We start from the raw sequence: 17899 nt of genomic DNA, 5'->3' as shown, positions 1-17899 counted from the left end.
GAATTATGGTCTGTCACTCATATGGAGACAGATCCTGACTCTGAACTCATTTCATATTCTGGGCACTCTAAGGATACTGTCACTACCTCGGGATAAGAATGCACTAAACATAAAATAGGAACAAGATTCTCTCGGAGGCATGAGAACCCAGAAATCATTTCAATAACACTAGGTGTTCACAGACAATCTCTTCTGACAAGTACTAAAACCAAAATTCAAGATTCCTAGCTCCTCCAGAAGATGTGAATAGAACACAGAATGTAATATTAATGTTGAGGTTTTCAGCTGTATGTCTTAGGCACTAAGAAGCGTAAACAAACACCACCATAAAGATTCAATGTGGGAACTCAAGCCTCAGATCAAGGGTCTTATAATAAGCTATGCAGTGGATATTTTCTTATGATCTTGTAACAAGCATTTATACCATGAATAACATACCACCGTGATCATTAATGTGTCGACAAACCAATTTTAATTGATTTAATTTAAACTTGTTACTTTAAATTGTTGTGAGGTCTTTTTGGGGAGAAGGCGGCACAATAATGACAGAGTATGAATGTGCTTATACCAGCTACGTAGCCGTGAACTAAAAGGAAAAATGTTTAAGCAGCTAGAGAAATAGAGACATCAATAAACAAACGTCTATGACCTGCAGTTGGAAAGCATGCACTGCTATGGAAGAATGAGTTTCAGACCTTTGCAGCTTTGGCCTTCTCCATCTGCTGAAGCTGTTCAAGGGCAGGTCCTGGAGTTGTGGTGTCAAGGGGAAGATCCCATACACTACCACCTTCCCAAACTATAAGACATGAGGGGAAAAAAGTGAGGGATATCAGACTTTGTATACATGGCTAAATGTCCAGAAGAATAATGAAAAAAGCTGTTTCCCTGTCCCTGAATGAGCTCCATCACCTATATCTGTTCTGCTTCCAAGAAGACTGAACTACCAGTGGGCTCTAGTTTATATCAGTACCATTCAACACATCTAGAAGAAAGTACCAGGCATTTATTGGGAACTAATTTCATCCTCAAAAAAACCCGTATCTGTTCATATCCCCATTTTTACAGATGAACAAGCTAATAAGGGTCAGAGGTAGTTTTGTAACATTCCCAAGGACACATGGCAACCACATGGCCATGCCAGGATTTAAATCCCAGTGTATATAGATCCCAAAGCCAACAGTATTTCCAGTAGCCACACAACTTGTTACTGCATACGAAGTGGAGAGTGGGGTTAAGAGAGGTATGGCTGTAGAACTAGAGAGAACTCAGTGGTTGCACAATATTGTGAATGTATTAAATGCCACTGAATTGTTCATCTTAAAATGGTTAACTTTATGTTACATGAATTGCATTTCAATGAGAGAGAGAGAGAGAGAGAAAGAAGTACAGCTGGAGCTGGGAGTACTCTGGAAAGGCTAGGCAGGTCTCACAAATGACACTGGGCCCTGCTGACCTGAAAGGCAGCACACGGTCTGATATCAAAGTAAATGAACAGATAAAGGCTTCTGAGCCTGTTTTCCTATTGCCTGTAAGGTTTGCTGACACCACTTTTCAGCATTCTCTATTTCCTACATTCCTATTATAGTCTATTTATGGACTATAAATTATTGTCTGCATAAAACCAATGGACTGTTTGTAAAGGACCTTAATTGCATACCTGAAGAGAGAAAATGTTTAATAAGGTATTCATAGTTTTTTAAAAAGTGAAGACTATTTTAACATCCTAACAACTATAAATGACTCCCAAGAAAAAATAAGGTACATACAGCATGGGAAGTTGAGTTGATAAGAGACAATAATCAGTCCTTCTCCTGCCATAATCCCCAGGGTCAATGTCAGCAAGAGAACTATGACATGAATGGCTCAATGGCTCAAAGAAAACTCCATCAGTGCCCATGGTCTTTACCTCTTGTAAGGACTATCCATGGTTCAAACTACCCATACCTCTGCATGGATCAGACCTTAAGAAACAGAAGCGCTGCACCAATATCAAAATGTTTCCAAAACCCCAGCCCTAAATTTTCCAATTTGATGCAATAAGATGAGCGAATGAGGTAAGGGTAGCCTTTTCTATTCCCCAAATTTCTAGGTACCTGCAGTGTTAAACTACTCATCAACCCTCGACTCAAAAGAATACATCATCATTACTTATGTTTTTAACTTACGCTTTTTCTCACTCTGGTGAAGAGAATAAAAACAATTCAAAAGACTTTTCTACAGTGGTTAGAACAACATTAAAAAAGAGAGGCTGACTCAAGTTCAAGAAATCTATCTACTAAGTAATTTCTAGCAACTCCTTAACAGCTATTTTCAATAGCTGGGGTCTATTTAAAACAAAACAAAACAAAATAAAAAACTCACTTTTTATTAATATTCAATACAAAACATGTCAAAAACCTGATATATTTTTAAAAAACTGAATTATAAAAGTTATACGAGTCTAAATCCTTGGAGCTATCCTAAAGGCCAATCTAAGGTTTTACCTGTAGGCTGTGAGGTTGTTGGCTGGAGTTCCCAGATAGAACCAGTATCTGGCACTGACACAGACCTAGTTACTGAGGGAATGACGTTCTGATCAGATATTCTGCAAAAGGGAAATTAGAAAATTAACTTGTTCTTGTCATCCACGAAAATAAAGATATTTCCAGATTATTTGTAGGTTTCTGAGGTTATTTGGCCAGAAAACTTCATTGTTTTAACTAAAACATAACACTACCAAAACATTTAGGAAAGGAAAAAGGATAGAGGCAAGGTAATCACACTTCTGGACCTTCAAGGTATTAGCAAATTTTGATTTCCAAATAATGGATATGCCTACTGTCTTTAAAAAATCCAGAATATCTCAATAAGAGTCACAGAGGCAGCATGTTATCATGAAAAACTCACAGACCTTAAGTCAAAAGGTCTGCGTTTTAATTCTGTCTCTGAAGTGTTCCGTGTATTATGTCAACGAAGTCCTTTCGCCGCTCTGAGTCCCAGTTTGCCCATCTTTAAAATGGAGACCTGGGGCTTCCCTGGTGGCGCAGTGGTTGAGAATCTGCCTGCCGGTGCAGGGGACACGGGTTCGAGCCCTGGTCTGGGAGGATCCCACATGCCGCAGAGCTACTGGACCCGTGCGCCACGACTACTGAGCCTGCGCGTCTGGAGCCTGTGCTCCTCAACAGGAGAGGCCGCGATAGTGAGAGGCCCGCGCACCGCGATGAAGAGTGGCCCCCGCTTGCCGCAGCTAGAGAAGGCCCTCGCACAGAGACGAGGACCCAACACAGCCAAAAATAAATAAATAAATTAATTTAAAAAAAAAAAAAAGTGGATTTATTAAAAAAAAAAAAAAAAAAAAAAAAATGGAGACCTGAACACCTAACCTGCCTACCTGCAGAATGGGTTATGGCTCAAAAGAGAACTATAAAAGGTTCTGGTTAAACTGGACAGTAAAGTTTTTAACAGCAGTGACTGACACCTCTGCAGGAGGCGTGCAGGAGACCTACCACCTTGCCCATCTCGTAGGAGACAAAACACATACCACCCTGAATGTTAACTTGAAACAGCAGGAATTTAAGACTTTTCGCATAATTTCCTTTTCCTTAGACCTACCTTAATGGCTTTTGGGTCTGGAAAATTATAACCCTGTGTGGCATTGTTAATATCTTTCTTGAGACATCCCAGGTAAAAATGAGATTAAATTTCTCGACTACATTTTTTCGTTGTTGCTGATTCCATGAGCCTACACTGCTTTTCAAGCGTTCTTAGTATTCTTTGGTTATTATTCAAAATTTATCCTCTGAGTATAAAGACCAAATAAATGCTTTACTTAATTATTATTATTTTTAAAAACTATATTCTATTTTTACACACAACACAAAAAAAATTTCCTTTCCTCTCTTTAAAACATACACACACAATGTGACACATCATGGAAACGACCACCAACCTCATCTTCAGTGCCTGGAACTGCTGGAGAAGAAGTGCCAACTGTTGCTGCTGCTGGGAAGACAGTGCTGCTTTCTGTTGCTGAGCCAGAACTTGTGCATATTGTTGTCTTCAAAAAGTAAAATACAGTATAACCTGTCTATCCACATTTAGTTCACTTTACTGAGACATTAAAACACAAAGTTCAGGCCCCCCCAACAAAAAACACCATTAGAAATAGCTATCAAATATATTTTACACAAATAGTTCTGTAGTTTATTCTAGAAAGAACTGAACTAATAGATGGCATGTTTCTGAGTGAAAAGAGAACAGAAAAAAAAAAATAATAATAATGAAATGCCCAAAACTGGAAAGTTCCCTTAAGATGATAGTAGCCTTTTATCAGAAAACAAGTGAGAAATAAAACAGATTCAAACTAACAGCTATTTCCACATGAAGAACTCTTTGCAAAAATAAAATCACTTGTATAAAAATCCTCAAATTTATATGTTTCAGCTTGGAAAATTTTAGGTAAGATTTTTTTTCACTAGATCAGAGGTGGACAATTTTTTTTCTGTAAAGAGCCAGACAGTAAATATTTTGGGCTTTGCAGGACATTCACAACTACTCAATTCCGCCTCTGTAGTGCAAAAGTGGCCATAGATAATACACAAACAAATGGGTATGACTCTGTTCCAATAAAACTCTGCTTATGAAAACAGGTAGCCGGCCAGTTTGCCAACCTCTGCACCAGATGATAGCAAATCTTACTTCTTCTATGAAAGGGACCCATAACCTAAGTGACTCTACCATCATTCCATACCACTACTAATAGCATAAACTTTTACTGCTTTCCTGTCCCCTCATCTGTTTTTTCTCTGCAGCATTCAAAGTTGACCCATTTAGAAGACACTTAGTTCTTAAAATGTTTGTTGATTCTTGCTTTAGGAGCTAAAGATCTTGCAAAATTATAGTTATGTGTCATCTTCTACAAACTTCTGGTATTTAAGAAACAAGGTAAGACCAAACTTAGATTGTATAGTGGTAACATGCCACTAGCTGGATTTGATGACTGAAGTATCCTATTTAGTTTTCTGCTGTAAATGGTGAAATTTGGGAGCAGATTATATCTAAAGGCCCTTTTGGTGCTGCAGTACACCCAACCGCATTACTGCTCTTACTGTATTAAGAACTGCTGATACTGGAGGTGCTGCATCTGGTATAAGGCTGTGAGTTCCTGCTGCCTGGTCAGTCGTTCCTGGTCCAACTCTCCCTGGGAGTAAAGGGGTGAAGGAAAGAAATACCACTGAATAAACTGAAAGAGCCTAAAAGCAATTTAGTACTTATATCTGAAAGGAAAATGAATCCTAGACCTTCACATCCCGCCCCACCTTTATACCCCAAACCCAAAACACCTATTAAAAAAAAATCAGGCATCTTAGAAACTAGTGCCATCTAGTGGAAGAAGGTGGTGTCAGCATTATAAGAGATTCCCTAAGGTGAGAAAGGTTCCTTATTTAGCTGCTGTTCTCCCCTCCTGCCCTTGAAGCTGAATGTTGTACTGCACTCCAGAGTTATTACTGTAACTAAAAAAATGTATAATTCTCCCAATCTTAAAAGTGATTTATAAATTTGGAGATTATGGAGAAATTAGAGAAGTAGGACAAAACAGAAAGGAGTAAAATTAAATCTTATGGTAGGATTTTATAATGACACATAACAATTACAGGGAGGTAGTGTATAAGTATGTCTTCTTAAAGGGGATGAGAAATTTAAAATCAAATGGAATATAAAAGAGCTTTGAAAACTGTTTAACTCTCTATCCAAAAATTAGGTGTTTCTATTGCTATTAATACACCATGAGTTTAAAAATAAGCTGTAGTTGGGACTCCCCTGGTGGTCCAGTGGTAAAGAATCTGCCTTCCAATGCAGGGGACAGGGGTTCGATCCCTGGTCGGGGAAGATCCCACATGCCGCGGAGCAACTAAGCCCGCGCACCACAACTACTGAGCTCCTGCACCTCAACGAGAGAGCCCGCATTCCGCAAACTACAGAGCCCACGCGCCCTGGAGCCCGCAACAACTAGAGAGAAGCCCACATGCCTCACTGAAGATCCCGCACACTGCAGCTAAGACCCAACACAGCCAAAAAAAAAAAAAATTTTTTTTTAAATAAGCTGTAGTAAAACCCTGTTTTTTAGCTTATATGTCAAATAACACGGCTGGAATGTATATTTTGGAAAGCTAATAGTGGAAGAAAAATGAAAAGTGAAGTAAAGATAGTAGAAATAAAAGCATAAGGGTGACAGACTAAATTTAGACAAATCATTAGTGAACAGTTTATATCCTTACTGCACACTGATTATAGTTTGGAAAAAAACATTTGATATATGATTTCTTGGGATGAGGTTCATCTGAAATTCAAGGACATTCTTCTTTCTTATTAAATATTCATGGATAGAAGCTACACTAGGTTAGTCTAAAATTAACTTAAGGGCAAAGGCAATACCTGACAGGAAGCAGAGCTTCCCATGGATTTTCCCCTTAAGTGGGTCTGACTGAGGCTCAGACCCTAAAATTGGAAGTCAGGAAATGGATTAGAGCAAGCATGCCAAGCTCCAAGTGATGAGCTTTCAGCGCTGAAACATGCAAGATAAAAACCCATCCCAATTTCTGAGCAGGTGGTAAAAATACAATTTATATACAGTAATACACAATATAATTTTTCTTTGGATTTACAACAGAAATGTCAGGAATAATTCTCCTCACCTAGGAATTTTAATTGCTCTCCAAACTATACGAGGTCTCAACCCATCAGTGGATTGTGAAATCAATTACTGGATTGTGAAATCAATTACTGGATTGTGAAATCAATTACTAGGTCAAGATCAACATTTACATATTGGAAAAAAAAAGAAAAGAAATGGAAAGAAAATATGTACATGGCACCAAATGTTTTGTGAAACTTGTTTCAGATATACCTGCACATTAATAAGTGTACAGAGTAGTGACATAAAAATCTTTTTTTTTTTTTTTTCCTATGGGCTGTGGTCATAAGTTCGATAGCCATTGTTCTCACTTACGAACTCTCTTGGCTACAGATGTTGTGACTGACTTATTCATCTTCGTCGCATAAGAACCTAACACAGCCCTGGCACAGATCTTCAATATATAATTGGTGAGTAAATCAATGGATATTACTGTAGAAATCCAGTGTTCACACTAAAGGTTTTTGACTATGGCCACTTTTGACTATGGCCAGCAACCAGACACTGCAACCTGGAGAAGCAAAAGAGAGGCACAGATCCAAAGTCCCCCCAAAGGAACTAAACAGGGAGAGGCCCAGGAGCAGCTGCAAAAAAAGACTTCCCCTTCAAAGGCACTCCAGGGTCAGCATACTAGAAGGGTTACGTTATGATCTAATTTTTAGTTAAAATATCAGTAACTAATGTTAAAAAAATTAAAAAGTCTTCAAAATATTCTGAAGCAATGGAATTTTATCTTAGTAACATTTGCTTTAAGGTAAAACTCAAATTTAAGAACTCCAGAAGTCAGAAAGCAAGAGGCAAATAAATGGAGAGGAGAATGTGCATTCTAACTAGAGGCAACAAGAAACTCTAAGTCAATTGTGCTGAAGCACAGCAGATAAAGGTAAAAGCTCTGAAATGAACTTAGAAAGGTAAGGAGCCAGAACATGCATGACCTGGTAGGGAGGCCAGGATAAGATGTTCTTCTTTCAACACCTGCTGGAAAGCTACTGCAGGGTTCTGTTTCTTGAGAGAGAGAGAGAGAAAGAAAGAGATGGGGGGGTGCGGGGGGGGAGAGAGAGTGTGTGTGTGTGTGTGTGTGTGCGAGAGAGAGAGAGGGAGGGAGAGAGAGAGAAAAGGATGGGCACAGTATTTGAGTTTTGAAAAGATCATTATATCATTATAGCTAGGTATGTAGTCTCTGACTCAGACTTCCCATTGCCATTTCAGTTAATTACTTTCAAGGAACTAGTTTCTTCTTCATTAGATGTAACATCTGGATTGCGTTTACAAAGAGAAGCAAGTGCTTCTGTGTCCACTATGTGTTCTGGGTGAAGCATAAGGTACTTACCATATGAGGAGGGGGAGCTGGTCCAGGAGAGAAAGGAACCCTTCCCCACATTTTCATGATATCACCAAGAGGTTGGAAGCTTTCATCACATGCTCTCTTCACCAACAAAGACATAGTGAAATAGCCCGCCTGAAACCATTCCGCCATCTCCTGATTATTGAAGGGACCTACAATAGCATTAATTAAACAGAAAAGTAATAAGAATCCTTTCAGGCTAAAGAGGAAAAATATATTTCTGGGGTCTGATCCTCACCCAGAGGTAATAATTTGTTTCAGGTGGCACCTATCAAATATCTTGTATAATATCTTAATTTATCACAAAAAGTGGTGAACAGGACTCAAACTAACAAAATACTACAGAAACAATTTAGAAATAAGCCTATGTCTACACATCCCAATTTCTCAGCAGTGTTTTAATTATTTTAAGGAGCATAATTGTCTCCAACTCAATCTCTAAAGTTCATTTGTCAGAAAAGCATAACACTAAAAAGAGTTAGTGTTTGTTAGACTTTGTAGCACTTAGGCATAGAGAAATAAATATGCAGGGCTGAATATGCTCTTCTCTAATTTTCATTTTCTGTTAGAGTTTACTGGAGGTTAGGCCAAATATAAACAATAATGAATTAAATTAAGAAAAATTACAATTTATTTATCTAGGGTAAGATTAAATCTGGCCTTGGTAAGGGAAAAAAAAAAACTAACATTCTCTAGATGTTTTACAATAAGAAATAACCGAATATTTTATACATAAAATTAACAAACTCACTATCAATAACCATTGATTCAGCAACTATTTACTGAACACCAGTCACATAGGTCCAGGCAGGAAGATACAGCAGTAAACAAAACCAAGCCCTCGAACTTCCACCTCTGGGATGGTGGAGTAGATGTACTTCTCCCTGCTCCTCCTGCCAAATACAACTAAAAACCCTGGACATTACATATAAAACAAACAAACAAAAAGACTCCTAAAGGTAGAGAGAAGGCAGCAGACTGACTAGAGGCCTTGGAGCCTGGGGAACCAGCTGGTGTTGAATTCCCTGGGTTTTCATTTTACCTCACACTTCCCAAATTTGGAGCTGAAGAAGCGAGCAACAAGAAACATGGCCCAATGTATACAATTGAAAACATGACCCAATTATAGGCTATCTACAAGAAAGTCACTTAAAATATAACAATATAGGCAGGTATAAAATGAAAGGATAGAAAAAGATGTATCAAACAAACATTAATCAAAAGAAAGCTGAAATGGTTATATTAGTATTTAATAAAGTAGGCTTCAGAGCAAAGAAAATTACCAGAGACAGAGAGGGACATTATATAATAATAAAGGGTCAATCCACCAAAATGTATGCACCAAACAACAAAACTGTGAAATATGTGAAGCAAAATCTGATAGCTGAAAAGAAACACAGAATAGATCCACAAGTAAAGTTGAAGAGTTCAATAACTGATAGAACAACTAGACAGATAATCAGAAAGACTACAGAATTCAATACCACATCAACCAATAAGATCTAATTGACATTTACAGAACACTCCAAAGATAGCAAAATACACATTCTTTTCAAGTACCCACAGAACATACAGCAAAACAGACTATATTCTGGACCGTGAATAAATCTCAACAGATTTTTAAAAACTGAAATCGTATAGTGTCTTCTTTGACAACAACAAAATCAAACCAGAAATCATACACAGAAAGTTAGAAAATCTCTAAACACTTGGAAACTAAACTACACACTTCTAAATACTACATAGGTAAAAGTGGAAGTCTCAAAGAGAAATTTTTTTAAAATACACTCAATGAAAATACATATATCAAAATTTGTGGTATGCAGTTAAATAAGCTCTGAGAGAGTCATGTATAGTATTAAATGCTTACATCAGAAAAAAGTCTCAAATCAATAATATAAGCACCCACCTCAAGAATCTAGAAAAACAGCAAAATAAACCCTAAGATGCAGGAGGAAAGAAATAATACAGATAAGAGCAGAAATCAATGAAATTAAAAACAGAAACAACAGTGGAAAAAATCAATAAAAGCTGATTCTTTGAAAGGATCAGTAAAATTAACAAATCTTTAGCATGACTTACAAAGAGAAAAAGAGAAATGAACAAATTACCAATATCAAGAATGAAACTGGGGATTATCACTACAGAAACTGCAGACATTAAAAAGATAATAAGGAAACACTTTTATCAAAAAGATAATAAGGGGGCTTCCCTGGTGGCGCAGTGGTTGAGAATCTGCTTGCCAATGCAGGGGACACGGGTTCGAACCCTGGTCTGGGAAGATCCCACATGCCGCGGAGCAACTAGGCCCGTGAGCCACAATTACTGAGCCTGCGCGTCTGGAGCTTGTGCTCCTCAACAGGAGAGGCCGCGACGCTGAGAGGCCCGCGCACCGCGATGAAGAGTGGCCCCCGCTTGCTGCAACTAGAGAAAGCCCTCGCACAGAAACAAAGACTCAACACAGCCAAAAATAAATTAATTAACTAATTAAAAAAAACAAAAACAAAACTCCCTCTTCAACTTTAAAAAAAAAAAAAAAAAAGATAATAAGGGAATAAAGAAGGGAATACTCTACACACATAAATTTAGATGAAATGGACCAATTCATCAAAAAACACAAACTACCACAATTCATTCATTACTATGTAATAGATAATTTAAATAGTCCTGTAACTATTAAGGATATTGAATTTGTAACTTTTAAATTCCAAAAAAGAAGTCTCCACCTGGAGAATTCTACCAAACATTTAAAGAATTAACACCCTGTGGCAAATGTATGGATGTTTCTCAAAAAACTAAAAACAGAACTACCATGTAACCTAGCAATTCCATTCCTGGGTATATACATCAAAAAAACAAAACAAAACAAAAACAAAAACACTAATTTGAAACACGCTCCCTTATGTTTACAGAAGCATTATGTACAATCGCCAAGCTACGGAAGCAACCTAAGTGTCCACCAACACTTAGAATAAATGGATAAAGACAATGAGGTATATACATATATAATGGAATGCTACTCAGCCATAAAAAAAGAATGGCGTTTTGCCATTTGCAGCAACGTGGACGGGCTGGTGAAATAAATCAAAGGAAGACAAATACTGTATGGTATCGCTTACATGTGGAATCTAAAAAATATAACAAACTAGTAAATATAACCACAAAGAAACAGACTCACAGACATAGAGGACAAATTAGTCGTTACCAGTGGGAAGAGGGAAGGGGAGAGGGGCAACATAGGGGTAGGTAAGAGGTAAAAACTATTAAAAAAAAAACCACACACACACACAAAGAATTAACACCAATTCTAAACAATCTTTTCCATAAAATAGAAGGGGAGGAAATTATTGACAGTTCATTTTATGAAGCTAATATTACCCTGATACCAAAACCAGACAATGAGAATACCAAAAAAAAAACCCCAAAAAACTACAAAATATCCTTTAGGAACAGAGACACAAAAATCCTTAACAATATATTACTGAGTAAGATTCAGCAATATATAAAAAGAATTACACAGCATGACCAAATGGAGCTTATTCCAAGGATGCAAATCTGGTTCAAAATTCAAAAACCAGTCAATGTAATCAACCATATTTAACTGGTTAAAGAAAAATCACATGATCATATAAACAGATGCTGAAAAGGCATTTGACAAAATCCAATATCCGATCATGATAAAAGCTCTCAAAATAAAGGTTACTTCCTTAACTTGATAAACAGTACCTACAAAAACTCAACAGCTAACATTACCACTTAATTATTATTAAAGTTTCCCCTAAGATAGGAAAGTAGGATAAACAAAGCAAGTATGTCAGCTCTCACCCCTCTTATTCAACAGTGTTGGTACATACAGTAAGGCAACAAAAGGAAATAAGAGGCATACATATTGGAAATGAAAAAAGAAAACTGTCCCTATTTGCAGATGACAATAATAATGTCTACACAGAAAAGCCTATGGACTCTAATGAAACAACTCCTAGAACTAATAAGTGAGCTCAGCAATGTCACAGAATAGACAAACATCTAAAATTCAATTCTATATAGTAGCAGTGAACAGATACTGAAATATAAAATATACAATTGCTCAAAAAAATCATATACTTAGGTATACATTCAACAAAACATGTACAGAATCTTTGTTGAAAACCACACAGTGCTGATGAAAGAAATCAAAGATCTAAATAAACTGAGAGACATACTATGTTCACGGATGGGAAGACTCAACATGGTAAAGATGTCAATTCTTTTCAAAATGATATAGAGGGGGCTTCCCTGGTGGCACCGTGGTTAAGAATCCACCTGCCAATGCAGGCGACACGGGTTCGAGCCCTAGTCCGGGAAGATCCCACATGCCGCAGAGCAACTAAGCCCGTGTGCCACAACTACTGAGCCTGCGCGCCTAGAGCCCGTGCTCCGCAACACAAGAAGCCACCGCAATGAGAAGCCTGCACACTGCAACAAAGAGTAGCCCACGCTCACCACAACTAGAGAAAAGCCTGCACGCACCAACAAAGACCCAATACAGCCAAAAATAAAATAAATTTTTAAAAAAATGATATAGAGGTTTAACATAATCCCTATTAAAATCTCAGCAAGATTTTTGGTAAATATAGACAGGATTATTCAAAAACTTATATGGAAAAGCAAACTAGAAAAACTAAATGCTCTTTTGATAAGAGGAATCAGTCTACCCAATTTCAGGACTTACTCTATAGCTACGGTAACCAAGACTACATAGTATTGGCTGGAGGGACAGACACAACGATCAAATAAAGAACCCAGGGAATTTCCTGGCAGTCCAGTGGTTAGGGTTCTGCTCTTCCACTGCAGTGGGCATGGGTGCAATCCCTGGTCGGAGAACTAAGATCCCATAAGCCGTGCAGTGTGGCCACAAAAAACACAAAGAAAAGAAGAAGAACCCAGAAATCGACCAACACAAATATGCTCAACTAAACTTTGACAAAAGTATAAAAACAATTCAGGAGAGGAAAGACAGACTTTTCAACAAAAGGTCCCAGAACAACTGGACATCCATAGGCAAAAAAAATAAACCTTGACCTAAGTCCCATACCTTATATAAAAATTAACTCAAAATGGAACACCAACTTAAGTGTAAAACATAAAGCTATATATTTTTTTGGGAAAAAACCTTCGGGATGTGAAGCTCGGCAAAGAGTTCTTAATACCCAAAACACAATCCATAAAAGAAAAAAACTGATCAATTGTATTTCATCAAAATTTAAAACTTTTGCTCTGTTAAAGACTGTTCAGAGTCTGTTCTGAATCTTGACTGTATCAATATGTCAATATCCTGGGGCTTCCCTGGTGGTGCAGTGGTTGGGAATCCACCTGCCAATGCAGGGGACACGGGTTCAAGCCCTGGTCCGGGAGGATCCCACATACCGCAGAGCAGCTGGGCCCGTGCGCCACAACTGCTGAGCCTGCGCTCTAGAGCCCGCGAGCCACGACTACGGAGCCCGTGAGCCACAACTACTGAGCCTGAATGCCACAACTGCTGAGGCCCGCGTGCCTGGAGCCCCTGCTCCACAACGAGAGAGGCCACCACAATAAGAGGCCCACGCACCGTGACAAGGAGTGGTCCCCGCTTGCCACAACTGGTGAGGGCCTGCGTGCAGCAATGGGGACCCAACACAGCCAAAAATAAATAAAATTTAAAAAAAAACAAAAACAAAAAACAAAAAACAAAAAACAAAATATCCTGGATGTGATATTGTTCTACAGTTTTGTCAGAGGTTACCACTGGGGGAAACTGGGTAAAGGGTACATGGAATCTCTATATTATTTCTTACAACTGCTTGTGAAGCTGTAATTATCTCAAAGTAAATTTAATTAAAACACACACCTGTATATGTTTTAATTACAACAGATTCTACAGGCATGTAAAGAGATCATGAACAAATATATACAGTGCCAGGTAGTGACAGATGCTATGAAGAAGAATTAAGCAGGGTAGGGGGACCAAGGACAGAAAGGGAATAATGATGTTAGAGAGAGGTCACAGGCTGTACTTGGTAAAACATTATCATGAAACTGACACTAATACAGTGAACAACCAATTTCAGGTTATAAGCAAAAACGAAAAATCAACCAATGTCCTTCACAGCATTCTCTCCCCATTCTAATCTAACTTATGCACCATACACATATTTTAAGCAATTAGTTTATAATATGGTACTCTTTTTTCAGATATTTTAAATAGTTCTTCATCATTTATGATATCAACTCCACTTCAGTGAAACATTCAACCAAGGTTTCCCAAGATGGCTGCTACCATCTTTTTTTATGGTAGGGAGACTGAAATACAGTGAATGTACGAAACTCAACTGCCTAGTTAACACCTGGCATGCCAGAAATGAGGGCGTCTTAAGCATACTGTTCACAACCCTATCATATAAGTCATCACATTCTGCCTTGTATTCAAATTGTTTTCACTAGACTCCCTCCCATCACTGAAACTGTAAAGTACGATGGAGGGAACCTATAAACAAGCCTTCTATATATGAAGAAAGCCGGTAGCACTGACTTTTGTTCTACTAGTATGCAAATTAACGTTAAGTAATTACCATCCTATAGAATCTGGAGTTAATGGCATATTTCTGTACATGAAGTAGAATGGAACAACCTACCTTGAATTTCTCCCTGAGGATCTTTGTAATACCACTTCTGCATTGCTTCATGCATCAATGGAATTGAGACTCCCTTAGCTCTGTGCTCTTGCAGTTTTGATGCCAGTCTCTCATCATCTAGTGCACTGTCTTGTAGATAAGCCACCATCTTCTCAGCTTGCTAAGGGAAAAATTAAAAAATGAATTGTGGAAACAAATGATCCTAAATTAATACTTGTACATATAAAAATTGTCTGCCTTTTTTGGACTACTTGATCTGTGAGAGGCATTGTACAAATAACACAGCAGGCAACAATTTAATTCGTCCAACGTGCCATGAAATAGGCACTATCCCCATTTTACAGAGGGGGAAACTAAGGCTCACAGGGTGTCAAGTCTTGCTCAAGGTCTCAAAATTATTAAGCAAACCCAAATGAGACTGAAACACAAGCTGGTATGGATCAAAGCCCAAGCTTCTAATCAACACACTTTAAGAGTGCCATTTAAACAAATAAACAAACAATCCTAAGTTATACAAGGTAAACCTATAAAAAACATGAACATTATCAGATCAAAAGGTTCAATTACAAATAAAATCTTTTACAAGTTTTACTAAGACACTGTCCCCTTTCTTCCTTTCTTCAACATTTCCTGCCACCAACCACTCCACCCTGAAGAAAAGAGAATTTCTTTTGTAGAAAGCAAATTATCATTTACTTTACATATAAACAATAGTATATAAAATCTTAGGGAACTCTAGAGACATGAATACGATGGTAATATCCTGAGAGTTTAACTATTTTCCGTGTTACACTTTAGGCAAAATATAGAAGACACAGTGCCTATCCACAGCTGCCTTGTATTCGCCATTTTTGGCATTCCATTAATTTCCAAAAAGAAAAAAGAAAAGCAAACAGCTAAGGCCAACTTCAAAAGAGCAAAAAATAACCTGATATAATGACTCTACACAGCAGAAACTTAAAAGCATGAAATGATTTGAAAGAAAATTACTCATAAAAATAAATACTAGACATAAAAACAACTTTTTCAGTACACAAAACCTAGTGCACAAAAGTTCCACTTTTGAATATTCATTTAATGCTTTTCAATTTTTACGGCAGTTCGAGAGGGAGAAAAAAGCATTACGTGATTTGTACCTGCTCCAAATGTTTGAGACCCTCTTCATCATCTGGCTCTGCGGAAACACTGCCCATACCAGGAGCACCTACGACCGGCGTTTCAACTGGCCGGAGGGCAGGACTAGGATTGGGAACAGGAGGTGGAAGGATGAGAAGAGGAGAGGCTGTATCTGAAGGAATCTGTGACAGGGGCTGCTGGACACCAGGAACCATTTCTAGAGGAAAAAAATGTAGACAGATAAAAATCCTTTAAAATATAGAGACTCTTACGAAGAATAACTATCAAGTTGGGCAGCTTACTAAATGGGCTCAACAGATATGTGAACCGTGTCATGAACACTGCTGCTACTTCTTATGGAGAAGTGTAGTATTTCTCCCTAGAATGACAGAAGTACCTGCATAGGATGACAACAAATAAGATTAAAAAGTATCCAGAAAGGCCTTTTACAGTGCCAACCTGTATCACTAGAGCATCTACCCAATAGTTATAGGTCTACCTCCTGAAAACAAACAGAATCAGTCCAATCCCTTCCTTACATCATGTCTCTGAATAGTAAAGACAGTTTAAACAGCACTGCAAATCTCCGCGAAGATGCCACATCTCAGCATAAAAACCTTTATTAAAAATATCTGCAATTATTTTGAATAAGTACCTATTTCAAGTTATTATTAACATAATTCAATGCAACACATTTTGTAGGATAACAAAAAGCTCTCGGAGTCTACCTGTATAGTGCAGGAGGTTCTCTGCAATAAGAATAAAGACTGCAAAAGAGGTTGTGTCTTGGTTCCTATTTCTAACCTCTCAGTATGCAGGTTCTTAAAGAAGGAAAGGGGGATGGAAGTAATTAGATACAGTTGCAGTTTCCCCTTTGAAACCTTGTTTGTTCAATTACAGATAGCTTCTCCAAATTCCTGTTCCTCTCACTCTATCCTTTCTTTGCCAAACTTCTTAATAGGACAGTCTATACAACCTGTCTCTACTTCACCACCACCCACACTGCTACAATGTGACTTACACTCCCAAGCCCCCAGAAAAGCTTCTCTCCCAAAGATAAGCAGTGACCCAAAGTCCCCAAATCCAATAGCTTTTCCTAGTCCCCATCACCTAACCTTAGTCTGACCTTATCTTCCCAATTCTAAACTGGAACATTCTCCTTCCTTCATTTTCCTGCACTCTATTCTTGCCTCTGAAGATTTTTCTCTGGCTTCTCTATCTACCCTCTAAAAATAGGAATTATCCATGTTCTATTCTCCCAATTCGTCTCACCCCTACCAAGTGTAATCTTTTAAATTTTCATTCTCTCTGTGGCCCTAAGCTCTGCCCATTGAGCTACAGTCCCCTCACTCACAACTGCTCTCCGGCCACTGCATCTCTAACTTCTCATCAACACCTCAGACTCAACGTTCATAACTGAACTTGTTCTCTCCCCTCCCAAATGTGCTCCTCAACTTCCACTCTTTTTCTGTTAAGGACACCACAATCCTCTCAGGCACCTCACTCATCTTTGACTCTTCCCTCTTCCTTGCCCTGATATACAACAGTAACTATGTCCTGCCAATTTCTACTTTGAAATCTCATCTGCCACTACCTCCCTTTACAAGTGCACTGCCTACAACACAGTGACTGCTCAGGACACCAACAGGTCACAGAGCAGCCCATCTGTCATCACAACCTACCCTACACAGAGAGCTGTCAAATATATGTTCCAACCGTGTTTCCCACCAGCCTCCTTTTCACACCTCATACTTCATGTAAATAAAAACAGGAGCTGATTTCCTGCCCATACCTGGATCAGTCCTACTTCCTCACTGTAGCTTTCACTGCTACCTAGTACTGGAATGCCCTCTCGTAATTCATCCAGCTACACCTACCTCCAAATTCTACTTATTATTCCAAGACAAGCTCAAAGACACTTGCTTCCTGAAGCATTTCAGGAGTCTGCCAATCATGAATTCCTGTCATTACTTTTTGTCCTAGGTCATTGATATACACATGATTTATTTCCCCTAGAGACTATACATCCAGAATTTCAATCTTTAATGCCACCTATGCAGCTTTCTCAAAATATACATGTCAAGACCCCACCTAAAATCTCCTGGAGTAAGGCCC

The 17899-nt window shown here is 38.3% G+C and overlaps 1 protein-coding gene across 6 annotated transcripts in view; it reads right to left on the bottom strand.

Moving 5' to 3' along the window:
- The window catches only part of GIGYF2 (GRB10 interacting GYF protein 2), a 127914-nt gene that overhangs the window by 35014 nt on the left and 75001 nt on the right, over positions 1-17899 (bottom strand). For all 6 annotated transcript variants that reach the window (XM_036858882.1, XM_036858881.1, XM_036858879.1 and 3 more), the window contains 7 exons: positions 15805-16001; positions 14669-14828; positions 8004-8170; positions 5088-5179; positions 3929-4036; positions 2484-2584; positions 696-796 (listed from right to left, as the gene is read on the bottom strand). In XM_036858882.1, the coding sequence (XP_036714777.1) occupies positions 696-796; positions 2484-2584; positions 3929-4036; positions 5088-5179; positions 8004-8170; positions 14669-14828; positions 15805-16001 (926 nt within the window). The remainder of the gene's footprint in view (positions 1-695; positions 797-2483; positions 2585-3928; positions 4037-5087; positions 5180-8003; positions 8171-14668; positions 14829-15804; positions 16002-17899) is intronic.

The sequence above is a fragment of the Balaenoptera musculus genome, chromosome 7 (assembly GCF_009873245.2).
Source record: "Balaenoptera musculus isolate JJ_BM4_2016_0621 chromosome 7, mBalMus1.pri.v3, whole genome shotgun sequence".
NCBI classification, from domain to species: Eukaryota; Metazoa; Chordata; class Mammalia; order Artiodactyla; family Balaenopteridae; genus Balaenoptera; species Balaenoptera musculus.
The sequence above is the reverse complement of the archived record's forward strand: the minus strand, read 5'-3'. Positions and strand labels throughout refer to the sequence as shown.